We start from the raw sequence: 19,701 nt of genomic DNA, 5'->3' as shown, positions 1-19,701 counted from the left end.
GGTTCGAGATCCACCCAGGCAACTTGGCGAGACCTCATCTCTACAATAAATAAAAAAATTAACTGGTGTGGTGGTGCGTGCCTGTAATTCCAGGTACTTGGAAGGCTGAGGCGGAAGGATCGCCAGAGCCCAGCAGGTCAAGGCTGCGGTGGCCAGGAGCATGCCACTACACTCCAGTCTGGGCGACACAGTGAGACTCTAACTAAAAAAAAAAAAAAAGATTCTTTCGGAAGGAATTAATGTCAGTCCAGGCCTCAAAAAACACCACAGATAAAGTCCCAAGGAGACAAGACATAAGATACCATGAATGAGAACTGAAACAGACCTCACACAAAGACTTCAGATATTAGAATCATCAGTCATATAGTCTATAAAATAACTAGATTAAAAATGTTTAAAGAAATTAAAAGATAAGCTTAAAAATATGAGCAAGGAACAGGCAGTTTTGAAAAAGAATCAAATTTAATTACAAATAGAAACTATAATAAAGGTTAAAAACTCAATGAATAAATTGGCCCAGAGTTTCAACACAGCTACAGAGTGAATCAGTGACTAGGAAGGACAACATAAAGAAATTAGCTAGAATGAAGCTAAAACATGCAAGTGATGCAGAGATATGCAGGATAGAGTTGCCTAACATAAGTCAAATTATAGTTCTAGTTTTTGCTACTTTCCAATTTTTCTTTTAAAATACTACTTTTATAATCAGAAAAATTTCAATCATATTTAAAACAAGTGCAAACTTTGCAGATACTGACATAAAAGGTGTCCACTGTTGGTGCTCAGAAAATGACACCCCAAGGGCTGGGCATGGTGGCTCATGCCTGTAAACCCAGTACTTTGGGAGGCCAAGGCAGGAGGATCACTTGAGCCCAGGAATTTGAGATCAGGCTAGGTAACATAGAGAGACCTGTCTCTACAAAACAAAAACAAAAACAAGTCACCCCAAAATACATCTCTTTGAATTTGAAACTGAGAACACCTGGGAACAGTAAATGCAGGGAAGGGCTTTCTCTGGAGTTCCCCTATCTACCTAAAGGCTGGATCCTCCAGAAGGCATTTAGTTGTTGTGAATCCCTTCCCTAGATAGCTCATCAATCAAGGGAAATTGACACATATTGCAGGAAGAAAGACTGGAGTTGACAAAACACCCAAAGCCCAGAGGGACTTTGTCCCAGGCTATGGTCTGTTCTTTGGTCCCATAAATCTCCTCTAAATATCATTTACTCTTTCTCTAAAATCACCTACTCCCCCCACTTTCCTCTTCTCCTTGAACAGGGTATTTAAGCTTCAACCATCTGGCTTTTCTTTGAGTTTCATACTTTGTGTGACACCCCATGCACTTGCATGTTAATAGATTTGTACAAGGGGGCAGGACCAACCCCCCCCAGAATTTATGTGTAAAAAATTGTGTATTTATTCTTACATGTTTACACTTGTTTACACTTCAGTCACCTTCAAAGTACTCTGTTTGATGTAATATACCTTTTGCGACATTTTTTTCTACTGCTCAAAACAGTTTTTGGACTTATCAATCTTGACGCCTTTTAGTGCTTCTGCTGTTTTTGATTTCACCTCTTCCACATCAGCAAAACTTTCCCTTTAAGGATTTTTTCCACCAGGGAAACAAAAACAAAAAATAACAACAACAAAAAAATCACTCTGGGCGAGATGGGGTGAATAATGGGGGTGGGGCACAGGGGTCATGCTGTTTTGGGTCAAAAACTGCTGAACACTCAGTGAGGTGTGGGCAGGTTGTTTGTGTAAATCACCCAACATGAAATGGGCAAATATGTTGGAAGAATTCCCCAAAAAATTCACTGAAGCTGAGGGCAGCCTCTCAAAACAATGCAAGCTGGTGTGCTGATGGGTTTCTAAAACTCTTACCTATCTGGAGAAGCCTGCACTACAAGGGACCTGCCCTCCAAAAAATAATACATTTTTTGGGGGGTTCCCCTTTGTATGCTTTTCTCTTGTTAATCTGTCTACTCTCTGATTTATAGTCTCAAATTACTGAAACTTAAGCAGGTAGAAAGAAAATTCCTTTAGCCTCTGTGCCACCATGACTTGGCTGTGGTTGTGGAAGGGGCTGTGGATCAGCATTTTAAAAACTAATTTCTGTTAAAAACTAATAATTTTTTGCTCATGGATACATAAATACAGGCATACACAAATATATTCCTGGGGGCTTCCACTTTCTATTCTATATGAGTCTGTTTGGTTATGCTATAATCAGGATAAGAGGTGTGATTTTTAAAATAGTATAAGCTCAAAAAAATACAGTCTTTCACAAATGTCAGAGACTAAATCTAGTATTACTTTCATTTAGGATTGTGTTAAAATTGCAGTGGGTAAACAAAGGGAAATAATATTCATAGGCACATGGAATGATGCTCAATATTTTTGATCATCAGGGAAATGCAAGTCAAAATCATATATGATATTACCTCACACCCATTAAGATGGTTACAAAAAAACCCAAAAAACAAAACTAACACCAGAAAATATCAAGTATCGGTGAGAACATAGAGAAATTGGAACTCTTGTGCATTGCTGATGGGACTATATAATGGTGCAGTTTCTGTGGAAACAGTATGATGGTTCCCCCCAAAATTAAACATAGAATTACCATATATATAAGCAGCATCTCTACCTCTAGAAAACACCAAAAAGAATGAAAATCAGAGCCTTGAACAGTACTTGTACACCAGTGTTCCTAGCACCATATTCACAATAACCAAAAGGTGGAAACAACCCAATAACCATCAATAGATGAATGGATAAGCATAATGTGATAAATCCATACAATGTAATATTATTCATCCTTAAAGAGGAATGATTTCCAGACATGTGATACAATGTGGATGAGAGCCTCGAAGACAGTATGCTACATGAAATGAGCCAGACAGAAAAGAACACATATATGATTCCACTCATATGTGGGATCTGGAGGGGTCAAACTCATAAAGTAAAGAGAATGCTGGTTGCCATGGGGCTGGGGGGATGTAGAATTATTGCTTCATGGTACAGAGTTTCAGTTTGTGAAGATGAACAGGTTCTGGTGATGGATGGTGGTGATGTCAGCACAACAAATGAGGATGCATTTAATGCCACTGAACTGTGCACCTAAAGATGGTTAACATGGTAAATTTCATGTTACGTATATTTTGTCAAAACAAAAAATTAAAAGGAAAACAAGACTACTTCCCAATACAGAAACCCAGTGACTGGAAGAGGCCCTAGACACTGGGCCCCACCTGCAGTGCTTGACGAACTCGATGTTTGTGTAGCGGAGTTTGCCCAGACTCTCTTCCAAGTACTGCCGGAAGCTGCGCAGGGACACCTGGATGACATCGACGTAGTTAAGCAGCTCCCGGTGCAGTGTGCTGTTGAGGATGACCAGCCTGTGGGAGGCAGAGGAGGGGCAAGAGAGCTGGGGGACAGGGGAGAGGCAGGTGGAGATGGGGTGCCACCCTGGGACACGGTGGGAGGGGGAGTGGTGATGGTGACAAGCTTAAGGGACACAAGAGGGGCAGGGGGTGATGGTGACCAGTCTGGGAAACATAAAAGGGACAGGGGGTGATGGATCACCTTCCTGGGGGACACAGGAGGGGCAGGGGGTGATGGTGACCAGCCTGGGGGACATAGGGGGGCAGATGGTGATGAGTGACCTTCCTGGGGGCATGACACTGCTGGATAACCAGCTTGGGGGGCATGAGAGGGCAGGGTGGTGACTGGGCCTGAGAGGACATCCTGGAAGGCTACTGGAGTGTCACAAGCATGCCCAGCTATGGGGCCACCAGAACCGCTGCCCAGATTCTCTGGTTAGCAAAGGGAGTAGTAGAAGGAAGATAGAAAGTTCGGTGTGTGCAGGAGACAGTAGGTGGGCTGGCTCAGAGGGCATCCCTCACCTCTCTCCGACCCTGCTTTCATATTGGTAAGAGAATCCCAGGCCCTCCTGGATCTTCATATTCCCTCCAATAGGCCATGTCTGACCCCAATAAGGTGACACCTGCACCCAGCGCGCTCCAGAAAGAGTGCCCTGTACATTTCCTCTCGAACCAGCTGACCCTCGTGTGCCTGATGCTGCGCAGACACTTGCCAACCCCCACCCTGTGACCTGCCTGAGGCCTCCATCTCATATCCCTGACTGGTCTCCCTAGAGCCCCTTGCTCTTCCCTGAACACACCCCTACCCAGATCTTGGACAGTGTTCCTTCTCCGACTGGGGAATTTGGGCCCCTCCCACCTTCCTCCATCCCAGGCCAGGGCTCCTCAAGTTCATCCCAAATGCCACCACCTGCAGGAAGCCCTTCTTGGTTTCCCTGAAGGAAAGTGGCCTTTCCCACCGTAGACTTTTCAGGGCACGTCATTTGCATCTTTGCATGCTGACTACCCTTTGCTCGCTCTGGCTGCTCACCCCCCTCCCCAATTGGATGTTTCACACAGAGATTGAGTCTTCAACTCTCCTGAAGAGCTTAATTCAAAAGAAGGCTCCTGTGGTGCCTTCTGCTCCTTTGTCTACAGGGAGGGACAGCGCCTTTGAAAGCAGCAGCCTGGCTGGGACTCTAGAGCCATGTGGCTAGCCAGGAGGAGACTCCAGGTCCCCTTACTTTTGGCTCTTGGTGGCATTCAAGAAGTTGTGCTCCATGTCGTAAATCTTGCGGCGGAAGTTTTTGCTCCTTGTGTTTTGCTCTTCCTGAAACTGGTAGAACATCAGCCTCTCCTTCTTCAGCGCCTCGACCACCCCAGCACAGTGGCTGTCTAGCCGTTCTTGATGAAGCAGGAGCTCAGCTGAAAAAGGGATGAGGAGAGCGGAATGCCTTCTGGGACCCAACTCACCACAGCATATTCCTTTCCTGGAACAATGCCTGCCTGCTGCCTCTCCCAGACTGGCCGGCTGCAGAACAGGGACAGTTCAGGCCAAGGTCCCTTGCTCTACCCCTGCTGTCCTCACCAGGACTTGGGTTGGGAAGAGCTCTGACCTCAGAGAGGCCGAGTTGAGCGGAAGCTCTTTCTGACTGTGAGCAGGGAGTTCCCTGCTGGTGGGAACAAACCCAGAGAGATGGAGAGCTCCAGGGAGCAGCCAGGCAGCAGGTGGGAGGGGTAGGGGGTCCTGGGGGAGGGCTGAGATTGAGGTGAGAGGGTCTGAAGGGACAACAATAAGCACAAAGCCGAGCAGTCTGGGTTTGTTCCTTGACATCCGTGGATGTTCACGTCCAATGAGCCTGAATTCCAACTGGCTTCCAAGGTGGAGCAGAAGGAACAAGGATTGGGCTTCCAGAGTTCCACCACAGGTCATTAAAGGGAGCAGAGAGCCTCCAGCTGACCCTCCTGTTGTCTGGAGTAGTGGAAGTACTGTGATCCCAGCTCCATCTGAATAGTGTGAATGCTGAGACTTTGTTTCTCTGGCCTCAGTTGCCACACTGATTTTATTGGGCCAAGAGCCTGAGAAGGAAAAGGACCCAGCCTGCAGGGACCTTCTATTCAGTGCACATAGACTCTTTTTTATCCCCCAGTGCCTTTAGTGCATAATATTTCCAGATGAGGACAATGAGGTTCCTAATGCCAAACAAGTTGCCCCAGGCTGCTGCAAGTGTTGAGATTGGAATTGGAGGCCAGTTGTCTGTTTGCGCCATCCTTCCTCTGCTCAGGCAGTAGAAGTTTGCATGGGATCATGAGGGGATGCTCTGCTAGCTCTAAAGGGCTGTGATGATGCAGCCTGGAGTATATAGTTTGAAAAACCAAGAGCAGTCATGGAAGCATCCTGCTAAAAGTGTGTCCTTCGATTAATAGAGCCTACTGCCTAAAGGAGAAACATATATCTTTTTAAGTGTAATAAGTGATAAGGGAGAAATAATGTCTATCACTTTTGGGGGCTGCATCTTGTTTGTACAAGGTGCCCAGGATACCGTTTAAGGAGAATTCATTACCACCTCCAGCAATTCCTTCTGCAAGTGAGGGAGGGGTCAGAGAGGTCAGGTAACAGGTCCAGAGTTACATAGTCACAGAGCCTGAGAGCTCTGATCCCTGAACTACAAGCTTGCGTCTATGCAAGCAGCTACTATGCAGGTATGTATCTGACAGGTGAGCGACCTGGGATCCAAGAGCTAAAACAGGATGACACTCTTGCAAATCTAACACCCTCTTTTTTTTTTGGCTCCGCACCACAGCTCACCCCCTAACACCCACTTTAAAAAAAAGAAAGTGGGCCGGCCGTGGTGACTGAAGTCTATAATCCCAGTACTTTGGGAGGTAGAGGTGAGTGGATTGCCTGAACCCACGGTTCAAGAACAGCCTGGGCAACTTGGTGGGACCTCATCTCTACAATAAAAATTAAAAAAAAATAGCCGGGCATGGTAGCATGTGCCTGTAGTTCTGACTACTTGGAAGGCTGAGGCGGAAGGATCGCCTGAGCCTTGCATGTCGACGCTGGGGTGGCCGTGAGTGCACCACTGCACTCCAGCCTGGGCGACAGAGTAAGATTACAACTAAAAAAAAAAAAAAAAAAAAAAGTGGAAATAATCATCCTTTAAAAAAAAAATCTCAAGTGGAGATTCTGAGTACCACCCTTCTCTGCAAGCCTGGGAGGTGCAAACCCTTGCACACATCTTCCATGGTGTGATGAGAACATGCTAAATATTGCATGGTGCAGACTGGGGCAGCACATGGAACCACAGTGGAGCAGACACTATGGGAGGGGTCTGGAGGCAGGACAGGCCTTTCTAGGCAGAGTCTGTACCTGCCCTGACATTGTGGATGTCCTTTTCAATTTGCTGGGCTCTTGGTTGGTGCAGATGCAGGCGCAGCTCCAGTTCTGAATCCAGTTCATCGATTTTGGTGGCTACAATGACTCGAGCATTGAGGGCACACTGGTCAAACCACTTCTCGAGGTGCTCGAAGAAGCCAGCCCGAAGTCTGAGGAAGAGACCAACCAGGGTCAGCCCTGCCAGCAATCATGACCTGGGAGAGATCTTACCATACCGAGACCCAGGTGGTTCCCCTTTCACTCCTTCTTTCTTATTTTATTTCCCAACTACACTGTATTTCATTGTGTGGATGGACCATCATTCATGGCCAATGCGGGAGGACATTGGAGTGGTTCCAGCCTTTTGTTCTTAGGAAGGAGACTGCAACAAATAACCTTGTACAAACAAATGTAGAGGTACATCTATAGGCTACATGCCTCTGAACTAAAATTGCTGAATTAAAATACATTTGTGGCATTGGCAGAAATGGCCAAATTGTTTCCATTTGAAGGCACCTTGTATTCTCATTAGCAAAATAATAGCTTCTGTTTCTCCACAGCCTCAGAGTGCATTGTCAAACTTTTGAGTTTAACCATTCTGTCATGGTATGACTGAGACTGAGCATATTTCCATGTGTTTAAGATTATTTAGGCTGGGCGTGGTGGCTCAGCCTGTGATCCCAGCACTTTGGGAGGCTGAAGCAAGAGGATTGCCTGAGTCCAGGGGTTCAAGACCAGTCTGGACAACTTGGCGAGATCTCATCTCTACAATAAATCAAATATTAGCCAGGCATGTTAGCACAAGCCTGTAGTTCTAACTACTTGGAAGGCTGAGGCAGAAGGATTGCCTAAGCCCAGCAGGTGGAGGCTGCGGTGGCTGTGAGCGTGCCACTGCACTCCAACCTGGGTGACAGAGTGAGACTCCAACTCAAAAAAAAAAAAAAAAGAAAAAGAAAAAGGAATTTCTTTTTTCTGTATACTGTCCATTAACGTCTTTGGTTCATTTCTTAATTGTGTATAGCTACTCTTTTCTAAAATCAATTTCTAGAGTTCTTTATACATTGAGGACATGAGGTTCATTGACTTTGATGTGAGTTACAAAGATTGCTTCCCAGTTTCTCATTGCTTCGTTTTTAAAACCAATGGTACTTTTTTGGTCATGTATTGTTAAGATGTCAGTTCTCCCAAAATTGATCTATAGATTCAATGCAATGACAAGGAAAACAATTTCAGCAGATATCTTCTTACGGAAACTGATGAGCTAATTGAAAAATATATGTAGAAACACGAAGGGCCAAGAACAGTGAAGACAATCTTGGAGAAGACCAAAGTTGGAGGACATACTACCATATGTCAAGACTTAGTATAAAGCTGTAGTAATCAAGCAATGTGAGGTAGCTGTCTGAGGAGAGACAGACACATTGAGAAGTAGAAAAAGGCATGGCAGAGCAGGGAGAGGAGAGTCTTCTCAGTAAATGGCCCTGGATCAGTGGGTTATCTGTGTGGAAAAGAAATGAATCTTGACTCCTATCCCATATCATAAGCAAAAATCAATTTCAGGTGGATTTTAGATGTTAATATGGAAGTGGAAAACAATACCATTTCTAATATAAAACACTGGAGAATATTTTCATGATCTTGGGGCAGGCAAAAATTTCTTAGCTAGGATACAAAATAAACTAACCCTAATAAAAAATTGATAAATTGGGCCTGAATAAAAATAAGAACAACTGTGCATCAAAAGATACCTTTAAAGATAGCAAAAAAAGCAAGAGTAGAGAGGGGATGAACATATGCCATATATTTATCTAACAAAAGTCTCATATAAGATATGTAACTAATTCCCATAAATTAATAAGAATAAAACCAGATTATCTATGACCCACCAGAAAAAAAGGCAAAAGGTTTCACTAGGCACTTCACAAAAAGATAACCAAATGACCAACAAGTATATGAAAAGGTGAACAACATCATTCCTACCCATGTATAAATGTGGGAGGTGAACTAACTAGGTGACCTCTAGCTGATTAGTCCTTCCTATGACATTGTAGAGACAAGAGGACAATGGGAATGCCATCCAAAAGGTAAGCACAAATTTCTACATTTGAGTCAAACTCAAACACAGAGGGTTAGAAACTTGAGAGTCAGGGGAAGTAAAGTCTCAGTGGTGGGATTAAGGGTCATTTCTCTCTAGTCTTCATCATTCCTCTATTTTCTGCAATGAATGTGTCACATGAGTGCAAAATACCATATGATGAGATAGGAGATACCTAGAGAAAGATTAGGCAGACAGACAGGCAGGTCCTCTGTTACTAATGTAGTGAACTGCCAGCAGGCCTCTCAAGCTAGAGCTTAAATACTCACTGCTGGGATCAAAAAGCAACCAAACAGCTCACCATTAGGCCTCTACCTCCTGCTGATTGGTCCTTAATACTGACCAAAAAGAACTGATAAGCGTGGACCAATCAGCTCACAGCTAGTGCCAGCCAATCAGCTTGGACTTAGGGCTATATAAGCACCAGATTTTGGCCCCAAGACTAGCAACCCCTTCTGGTCCCCTCCCACTGTGGGAGCTTTTCTGTCCTCTCAATAAATTCTGCTTTCTCACTTTCCTGCTCTCTGCGTCCCTCATTCTTCCTGGGCATGAGACAAGAACCTCGGCCCTGAAGAGCTGCAGAAGATCGTTCGATCCGAAGAGCTGCGCACCCCAGATGCTGGTTTGCCAGCCAACGAAGCCAGCTGAATCAGGAGAGCTGCTAGAAGAAGGTGAGACTCCAAAGCTGAAACTCTCCAGGGGGTAGGCTTGCCAGTCCACTGAACCAGCTACACTCTCAGGGCCTGGCTTGCCAGCCCGTCAGAGCCAACACTCCAGGGGCTAGGCTTGCAGCCCACCGAACCAGCAACACTCTCAGGGTTTGACTTGCCAGCTCATTAGAGCCAACACGTTTGGGCTAGGCTTACCAGTCCCTTGAACTGACCCTCTCTGGGGCTTCGTTGGCTGACCCATTGAGCTAACACTCTCAAAGCCCAGGCTGACCTGAAAAATCCACGTCAACATGACATATTCATACTTATGGTCTACATCTATAGAATCGAAAAAGAAAAGAAACCCTAAGATTAAAGACATGCCAAGAACTAGAACCCAAAAGTACTTGGCAGAGAAAACACTGTTTTTTACGTACAATGCCCAAACCAGAAGAGCAGCCTGGGATGGGCACAAAGGGTCAGACTCATAGAAGACATCTGTGACTGCAAATAATTCCTGGATATTTGCTATTTTTTGTGTTTCTCATTCCTACATTTTTTTCTTTTTCCAGCTGAAACGAGTTCAATCTTTTGTTACAATATTTCATTTTGTTTATAAAACTCAGAACAGCAGAATGAGGGGAAAAAAAGTTTTCTACTTACTGTTTCTTAATTTCTAAAACTAGTTCAGTTGGAATTTTCATTTGTTCTATGAGCTTGGCACTGGCAGTACCATTGTTGAGCATAGATGAGAAGGTGGAATGTGGCCTCTTGAAACGCTTTTCTTCTTCTTCCACAGACAGGAATACAAAATAAGTGTTTCCACTGGAGGTTGTGAAGGATTCCACGTCCTCATAGTATACCTCCCCAGGACTCTCTTCCTGGTCTCCGCCCTAAGCAGGTAACAGGACTTCAGACGTAATATCCCCAAATAATCAAACGATATATTTATATATGTATATCCCACATAGTATTTTTTTTTTAGATTGCAATAATATGGGTGTCTGATTTCCTGAAAACATCAGAATATATGTTACTTTCTGAGCCTGCATTCCCATATGGCATCTTTGGCTGGGCCTAAGTCTTCATCATTTGTCATGATTTTGTACTTGGTTTCCATTGTCTTCTCTATTTCAAACCTATGGGCATTTGAGTTTGGGATTCCTGCTCAAAAAAAGTCTCATATACCGATTCTTTTACAGAAATTTAGGAAATAAAGTCTTCTGCAATTCCATGATTGTGGAATTCAAGGTATCATTCTATGATTTTGACTGTGTTTTGAGGACAAGATTTATTAATCTGAGAGTTACTTCCCCGCACTCAAAGGAGAGTTCTGTCTGCCAGCCTGGACATGGGTCTTTTGAGAACAGAAATAGAAGAGAGGGAATGAAGTGACTGGGGTGAAGCAGGAGCGGCTAAGCTGATCTATTCGATAAGGAGGAGCTGAGAAAGGGGGAGAACTGGGGAGGAATATGGAAAGCCGTACAGTTGAGGGGTGACTCCGGAGTAGCTAGCAGGATCATGAGGAGAGAGAAGTGAATTTTAAAGCATTGCTGTGAGTGAAGAATTGAATCTCTGTTGACAAAAACAAAAAAGTATGAATACTTCTGTAATTATATGCACCTCAGTGGAGGCTGGGCCACTGGGGACCTCTGCTTATACTAGGGATACACACAGAAGGAACACAGCAAACTTTCTCTGTACCCAAGAATGAATCAGTTGCTGGCTTACCTCACTCTCAGATAAGCTCTTTTGCTCTTCCTTTGCCTCCTCCTCTTCTTCATCCTCTTTCTCCTCCTCTTCATCTTTCTCCTCTTCTTCTTCCTTCTCCTTCTCTTCTTCCTCTTCCTCCTCCTCTTCTTCCTCTTCCTCTTTCTCCTCCTCCTCTTCTTCCGCCTTCTCCTCCTCCTCTTCCTCCTTCTCCTCCTCCTCCTCTTCCTCCTTTTCCTTCTCCTCCTCTTCCTCCTCCTCCTCTTCTTCTTGAGCCATCACATTCTCCTGGTTTGAGGATGATTTTAAGGAGCCCTCTCTTTCAGCCTGCATTTCTTTCAATCCTTGACTAGAACCCTCTTTGGACTCCTCCATCTTGGCATCTATTGCAGATATTTCCTGCTGGCTCAGCACCCCTTCCATTATGGAGGACTCCATTTCTTGCTTTCTTTGTTTCTCCGTCTCTTTTTCTGGCCTGGCAGCACTTGTTCCTCTACTTATGCTTTTCTCACTTTTGCTCATGTCCACTTTCACCTCTTCCCCTTTCCTCATTCTCTTCTGGATAGGCTTTTCATGTGTTTCTGTTGATGATCAACACCAAAGCACAAGGAGAAACAATTTAACAATGTTGCTTGGATTGGGCCTTCCCAACTCACAAATAAACAAGAGTGAAGTCAGGGAGAATCAACTTCTAAAAGTGTTACCTGGTTTCCTGAATTTGAAAATGATTTCTCCAGTCAAGTTCTACAAGGAAAAACAAAAACAAAAAACCACGAGTCACCAAAGCCCTGCATTTTTTCAGAGTGCCACTTCTAAGGGCATCTCTTTTAAGTAAAATAATTCACCTCTCCCCTTCAATCGCTATCTGATGCAGGCCTTGACCAACTTATTTCATTAGGGTTAACAAGGTGTTTTCAATCCAGGGAACACGTTTTCCTCACAAGCAGGCTAGCAAACCCTTACAGTACAGAATGGGTAGTCCACGCAATGGAATAAATGCTCATCCTGACACATTTTTAGTAGTGATCTGGAGCAAAGGGCAAGAAAAATATAAATTGAGGGATGCAAACAAGGGGGCAGGAATCTGATGCATTGGGTGCTAGATGGAAACAGACAGAATGAACGAACATGATTTACATGATCCTGAGTGTCCCCTTGTTAAATCTGCCCATTCGCTGTTTCACAGGCTCGGAGTGAAGTTCTGGATACACTCAGTTTTGGATAACAGCATGGGCTGTGGAGTTTGCAGGTCTGCATCTGAATCCCAGCTCCTTTCAAGCTGAGTGATCTTGGACAGGTCCTTAAAACTCTGTGGGGCTCAGTGTCATCCCCCGTGAGATGGAGATCATCATAGTACCCACACCTTTAGCCCAGGTGACCAGAATGATCTCAAGAGGGGACAGTCAGCTCAAGCTTCCACAGCTTGAGCTTCCACTTCAACTAGATGTCATGGAGCCTTTATTATCAAACTAAACAAGAATCCCTTCTGAGGGGAGAGATTCTCTGGGAAAGAGCCAGGTATCCCGTTATGTGAGAAACCCTCAGTCAGGTTCAGTGCCAACTACAGGCATTTTCACCCTGGCCGGGCAGAACTCTGCGGGATTCAAACCAGGACATTCCAGGAATTCACGCATTTACCCAGAGAGCATTTAATATGTCTGAATTATGTGTAAGACCCTGTGCTAAGGGCAATCAAAGTTGAATACAAATTAATAAGGCATATTTGCCCTTCAGGAACATATTCTATTTGGGTGCTCTGGATTCCTGTGTTTGACAGTAACCATGCACAAAAATGTTCAGAACCTGGAGAGGTGGCAGGGGCTGAGGAAGGTAAGATGAGGAGTCAGGCTCAGTGAGTGTGATCCTCACCCCTGGCAGTGATCTGGAAGTATGAGTGGGTTTGGGATGTGTGGAGACAGAGGAATCCCAGGAGAAGGAGTAGGATGAAGAAAGGAAGCAAGGGTGGGGGCATATGCAGAACGAGGGATGAGTCCGCTGGGCCAGGGAGAGTCAAGGTGGGAAGCAGAGAGTGTGCAGCCTCTGTGGTCATCTAAGGACTGTAAGTTGGATTTGGTGGGGGCTGCAGAGTTGGTTGTGAGGGATTTTGAGCAGGAGAGTTGGTAGGTGGGTCAGAGTTATATTTTAGCAGAATTATGTGGCAGTGATGGGTGTGATGAATGGAATTCCAAGTGTCATAGCAATGAACCTTTTCATTATAAGTCTATTCAGCCTTGAGCCTTGAACCCTTTCCCTCTTTTTAAGCTGAGAAAGAGATGGTCTCTTTAGAGACACTTTCAGCTTCTTTCTCCTCGTATAGATTTGAACTCTGCAGGGTTACGGATGCCTTTCAAAGTCTACGCAGATCAGAACAAGAAAGTTAGCCTTTCCCATTGCTTCTTTGTGAGTGGCTGGGTGTATGGCCTTCCTCTCTATACCTGTTCAAAGATTTCACGAACAAAGAAGTATCGGCTGAGGTTGGAGCTGTAGGAGTTGAGTTCTTTCAGTACGATCGCTGGGTACTCCATCACTTCCTTTGTCAAAAGGTCATGGAAACATTCGTACCTGGGAGGAAGGTAGGTGGGACCACTGTCTACAAAGGCTTGGCTGAGTGCGGGAGACCCCAGCTGGGAGTCACACCCATGACCCCAAGGAGGTGGGCTGGAATCTGGCACTTAGCTCTGCATAGAGCTGGCTGTATGGGTGCTCTTTTCACAGTAACAGTCCTTAGTTTGTCTTGCTATTTTTCATACAAGGATCATACAAGAAATATATACTGTTAGTAGAAAATTTGGAAAACACACGAGAGTTTTCTGCCTGTTGTCACGTTAGCCCCCTTTTCCTGACCACAGTCCTAACCCTGCTTTTGAACTTTACAGTATCTAATTTATCCCATAAAACCCTCAAACACCTCAAGCCCAGACTTTCATCTGTTTCTCAGATATGGAGATTAAGGTTCAGGGGGTCACCTACTTGCCTAAAGTTACACTTCTGATTCAAAATACTGCAATAAATTGGCAGTGCCATTCCATTTTTGTGAATGGTTTTTACAGAATCAGTTGTATTTATACAAAGTCACAAAGACACAAGAAATTTCACAGAGAACTGTTTGTAATATGGAAAAATTGGAACCAATTGAAAACAGCTAATTTACTGGGGGATAGTTAAATCACTATAAAGTACTTACGTTAATGGATGCTATATGGTCATTTAAAATTGAAATATATCTGCAGTTATGGAACAATTTGCATAGTATAGTCCCACTTTTACTTTACAAACATTTTACATGTGTATATAGTCATATACATAAGTGTATATGTCCATACAAAATAGTTGGGCAGGAATGAGGGGAGAATATGTGTTTGTAGTAGCTAACTTTTTCCCCTTTAATAAAGGACAAACATGTTTAAATTTTAGAAAGGGGCCTCATATTCTTGACCTAAAACTGCATTACGTTGAAACCTCCCTCCACAGACTTTTCAAAATTCTCCCTGGGCGCTTCCTTGCTGGCTGAGAGCAGAGCTGCAGAGTGCCTCAATGTTCTCCACAAGTAGAAGAACAATTTTCATCTTAAGTTTGCCAGGCAGACTCCTGGGCTCCCATGCAGGCTGCCTGTGACCTTGATGATGAATTCCAGACCATCCCCTCCTGTCTTTTGGGGTTTGGCTGGCTTACCTGGATTTCATGGTCTTCAGAAAATCTTTGGCCTTTTCCAGGTGAAACGCCAGTTTTTCTTTGTGGCTCTGCTGCCTCAGTTGATCCAAGAGTATATCAAGGTGGGCTTCCTGGGCCTGGCAGCCACCCCCAAAACAAAAGAAAGCAGACATGCCTCCAGAACTCAGAGTGTGAGTAACCTGCAGGGAGCTTGCCACTGGCACTGAGGTGCAGGCACCAGGGCAGGTTCAGGACTTCCTTTCTACAAATGGACACCAAATGAGTGAGAGCCATTGCCCTCGTCCTCTCCACTATAGGCCTCTGGACTCTTCTCTGTGCCTGGAATGTTCTTTGCCCACTACACCCGATGACCCAGCTCAGGTGGGACTCCTTGGGGACATATGAGTCCTGTACTACATCTTCCTGTGGCACCTACTGCTCACTCTCCTTCTCATCAGTCGTGAAATCAGACTCTGAGTTTATTCCACCCTAGACTGTGTGAGGGCAGTAAGGGTGGGGGCCAGCTAATCTCCTGTGGGGGCGGGTGATTGCTAGACACAGGCTCCTTTCCCTCTGTTATGGAGCTTTGGCTTGATTCCAAACATGGACGCAGCTTAAAACGACACATGTTTTGCTATAATAAGAACTAGGAGTGTCTTCCCCCTTCCCTCCAAGAATGTGATGTCTTATCAGACCCCATATGTAAGAAACTTGGAGCTATTCCCCTCTCCCCTTGGGAATGTGACATCACTGTTATCAGATCCCATCTGTGAGTTACTGCCCTCAACTACTGGACTTCAAAAAATTTTCTTTGTGTGGCAGTAAGTCATGTGATTTGTGATATCATATTTTAATCATTTCCTTATTTTAACTGTCTATCTCTCTCTCTCTCTCTCACACACACACACACACACACACACACACACACCATCTTACAGATACGTTTGGTTCCAGGGACCTATTACACAGCTGGGATCTGGCTCAAGGAGATTTCTGCTACATCCGGTGCCATGACCAAAGCAAGCCTCCATTTCCCCATCTGTACAAGTTTCACAGCTTAAGGTTTTCCATATGGGTCTAGGATCTGTTTGCATTTGTTTTTGTTTGTGGTGTGAAATACGGAGACAGGTGTAGATGCTCTAGGCTCATCCCCCTGACTCCTCCCAGCCACTGGCAGACACAGGTGCAGCCCAGAATCCAGGCTGTGGGTGCTCCTTAGCCCTTGCTGACCCCTACAGGGTCAGCACCTGGTTCTCCAGACTGTGCTTCTGCCGGTGCCGCTCCATTCTCTTCTCCAGCTCCAGCTCCCGCACTGACAGCTCGTGCTGGTGTGTCTCCCACAGATGTGCCACCGCCTGGAAGTAGCTGAAGAGGTTTGAGCTCTGCCACTCCGCCTGCTTCACCAGGGCCTCAAAGGATTTCTGTAGTGGAAGAGCCCAGAGAAGGAGCCTTGAGGACCAACCAGCCCAAGGCCAGGTCGGAAGGTGCATCCCTGGGACCCGACATCTCCAACAACTGCACAGATCAGCCCAGGCACTGTTCCTCAAGGTCAACTTTTGTGCTATACTTGGGCTTCTGGCCCTCTCTCCCTGGGGTAGCATTTCTGTTCTGCTCAAGGCCATGTCTTGGTCTGGCTGACTCTGAAGTCTTATCTCTAGACCTTGCCTGTGCCCCACAAAAGTTATTGATGGGAAGAAGATGGTATTCGGGCCTAGGAGAAATAAGATCCATCCCAAGAAACCAGCCTTGGCACTGAGGTGGGCCACAGCGATATTAGCCTGAGGCATCTTTCCTTCTCTGGAGTTTCCTGACTCATAGCAACTGGATCAAACACCACACCACTATTAAATCCTCTCTCACCACTTACCTTTTAAAGAAAAATGTGTGTCTTATGCCCTCGTCTGGGTCAGGGGTTGGCAAACTGGCCTGTAAGCTAAATTTGACCTTCTGCTCATTTTCGTTTGGCTCTGTGAGCTAAGTATGGATACTCCAGTTTTAGATGGTTAGAATAAAAAATAAAAAAAGATATTTAATGAGGTGAAAATGATATGAAATTCAAATTTCAGTGTCCATAGGTAAAGTTATTGGAGTCCAGGCACGCGCTTCATTTCTGCATTGCCTAAGGCTGCTTTTGTGTGACACTGGCAAAATTGACAAGTTGTGACACAGACTTGGCCCATAGAGTCTAAAATAGTCACTCTTCGGCCCTGCACAGAAAACATGAACTGACTCCAGCTCAAGATAATTAGTGTCTTAAGCTGGGGGCTTATTGCACCTCCACAGCCCTTCAGCTCCCAGGGTCAGCAAGGACTGGGAGTTCTTCACAGCACCTATGTCTGCAGGCAGCTGGGAGGAGTCAGGGGGATGAGCCCAGAGCATCCAGCACAGGAGGGCTGCTCTGAGAAAGGCTGGTGAGATCAAGGGTGTACGTGTACACACTAGGCACCCAGCTCTAGGTCCCAGACTCCACTCTTCCTCCCTACCCAGCTCCCCAGCTGCCCAGGTTCCCACCACATACATCCAAGAGCTCCAGGTCTTCCTCCACCTTGCTCTGGAGTGCTCCCACCATCTGGAAGAAGGACTGGTTCACCAGGGTCTCTGCCTCCACCTCAGTGAAGACTTTCCAGTCCAGCAGCTGCTTCTGGGGGTAGGGAGACAAGGGAGAGTCTGGCTTAGGGCTGCAGGCATAAACCATAACCCATGAGCCTCAGCGTTGCTAAGTCAGACCTGGGCGGAGTGGACAGAAAAGTGGGGCCTGACAGTGGGGCAGCCCTGCCTCTGAAAGGGATAATTGTTGCAGTGACCTCTAGGACACAACCCCATTCATAGACAATACCCAATGCTGTGCATGACAGAGTCAAGGGGTGACGTCTGAGGTGGTCTGAGGGTGCACGCTTCATCCCACAAGGGTTTTCTGGAGGAGGTGATGGTCTAAAACCTGAGGGATGGCAGGGCTAACTGGGGAGAGGTTCTGGGCAGAAGGAACAGCTTCAGAATGCCCAGAGGCCCGCGAGCTCCTGGGCTGGTGAGGAAGGAAGAAAAGCCTGGATCTAAGCTGAAGGGTGTGTGGGGGTGGAATGGGGGCAAGGCTGGGAGGGGCCAGCGGGGGCAGGGCCAGGGAGACCACAGCAGGCCCCACCCAGGCATTCCTTTCCTCAGGGAGGGTGCACCTTGCAATTCTGCACTTGGGCCAGGCACTCCTGCCAGGTCTTCTCGTATAGCAGGCGGATCCTCATCATGCAGTCCGTGTGGTAGGTGTCTGTATGGGCAGAAAACCAAACATGTCAACCGCTCTTCCAGAAGGAAAGGGAAGTTGGAAAGAGAGGTGGCCCCTTCGCAAAGGAACGAAGTGCTCCCATAGCAAAGCTTGATTAGGCAGAGATCAGGGATTGTGATTCAGGTCAGGGGTGGTATCTCTCCCCTTACAAAGTTCCTGACACCTCAAGGTAAGGACCTCAATGAGGAGCTCGTCTGTATCTGTTCAGAAGCCATTCTGACCCTGATTCTTGGCTACTCAGTTTCCAGGTTGGTGAAATTCCTTTTGAGAGACTGCAACAAGTCATAAACCAGTAACAAAAATGCAAACGAATGAGTGTTTGCTGATCCTCTCTGTGGTTGATTCCTGAGGAGGTGAAGGCACCTGAAGAAGTGAATATCTCTCTATCTATCTTCTCCCTCTCTCCTCCCCATTTCCCAGTTTACAATAACCTCAGTGAGGCTCTAGTGTCTAAGATAAGAAACTCAAGTTTAGAGCCCCTGGTAGTTTCTAGAAGTTGAAAGACCACACAGAGATTGTGTGGTGCTTGTTCTTTCACAAGGGCTGGGGAGAAGGGAGGGGTGTATGGCAGTTGGATGTAGGTTTGGGACACCGGGGAGGGTTGATTCTCACTGGAACTGGCAAGAACAAACTCTAAAGCTGCTTTCTCCAGTCCCAAGGGCATTCTCCACCCTTCCGTGAGGTCACTGTGATGGACTCTCCCAAGTCCCCCACTTCCACTCCTACACCCTCCTCTGAGCCATTTGCCCCCTCATTACACCTAGCTCAGAACCTTCCAGTGGATTCCCACTGCTTTCCGGATAAAGCCCAGACTCTTCTATGTGACCTGTGAGGCCTGCAGAGTACAGGCTCTTTGCATCTTCCACCCTTCCCTGCCAGCTTCTCCTTTCCCTGAAGACACAGCTCTGGTTTGCCTCTTGTCTTCCCCCTCTTGGCCCGGCCGACTCTTACTTGCCTTGCAGGCCTCGTCTGGATTATCACTTCCTTGGCAAGGTGTTCCATGACCTCTAGCCAGCTGTGTCCCCTGGTGAACTCTGGGTTTGCCAGTCCACTCTGCTTGATCTGACTTCTGCTCTGCTTGAGGGCAGAGCCACCTGCTGGTTGCCAGAGCCCAGCACAAAACCTGTCCCTAGGAGGTACTAAATGGACAGCAGCCATTATAGCTATTATTTAGGGTCTCAGGACTTGTACAGTAAAACCGTGGGTATTATACACCTGAGAGCCCTAGAAGCAATGGTGGACACTACTAACCAAAGTACCCAGGTTAAATCCAGTTGTGACACTTCATTGGCTGTGTGACCTTGGGCAGGATACCTCACCTCTCTGTGCTTCTGAGTCCTTCTCTATTACAAGAAGACAGTGATACCACTGGTTGCTTTGATCCTCAAAGGAGATGGAATATATATTATATATCATCTAGAGTAAGGCTTGGCAAACTTTTTCTATAAGGGGCTAGAGAGTAAATAGTTTTAACTCTGTGGCCATATGATCTCTTGTAACTACAGTTGCTCCTTGACTTATGATGAGGTTATATCTGAATAAACCTACCATAAGTCGAAAGTATCATAAGT

The 19,701-nt window shown here is 45.9% G+C and overlaps 1 protein-coding gene across 1 annotated transcript in view; it reads right to left on the bottom strand.

The window, feature by feature from the left end:
• Window positions 1-19,701, bottom strand: part of CCDC180 (coiled-coil domain containing 180) — a gene marked incomplete at its 5' end in the record, with an annotated part of 117,230 nt that overhangs the window by 21,446 nt on the left and 76,083 nt on the right. Inside the window, 12 exon segments of the mRNA XM_021706715.1 lie at window positions 3,258-3,404; window positions 4,613-4,793; window positions 6,742-6,917; window positions 10,156-10,385; window positions 11,224-11,265; window positions 11,389-11,783; window positions 11,907-11,946; window positions 13,638-13,764; window positions 14,875-14,990; window positions 16,101-16,274; window positions 17,372-17,494; window positions 18,024-18,112. Coding sequence (XP_021562390.1) covers window positions 3,258-3,404; window positions 4,613-4,793; window positions 6,742-6,917; window positions 10,156-10,385; window positions 11,224-11,265; window positions 11,389-11,783; window positions 11,907-11,946; window positions 13,638-13,764; window positions 14,875-14,990; window positions 16,101-16,274; window positions 17,372-17,494; window positions 18,024-18,112 — 1,840 coding nt within the window.

This window comes from Carlito syrichta, unplaced genomic scaffold, assembly GCF_000164805.1.
Source record: "Carlito syrichta isolate Samal-C Ts95f unplaced genomic scaffold, Tarsius_syrichta-2.0.1 Scaffold315953, whole genome shotgun sequence".
NCBI lineage: Eukaryota > Metazoa > Chordata > Mammalia > Primates > Tarsiidae > Carlito > Carlito syrichta.
The sequence above is the reverse complement of the archived record's forward strand: the minus strand, read 5'-3'. Positions and strand labels throughout refer to the sequence as shown.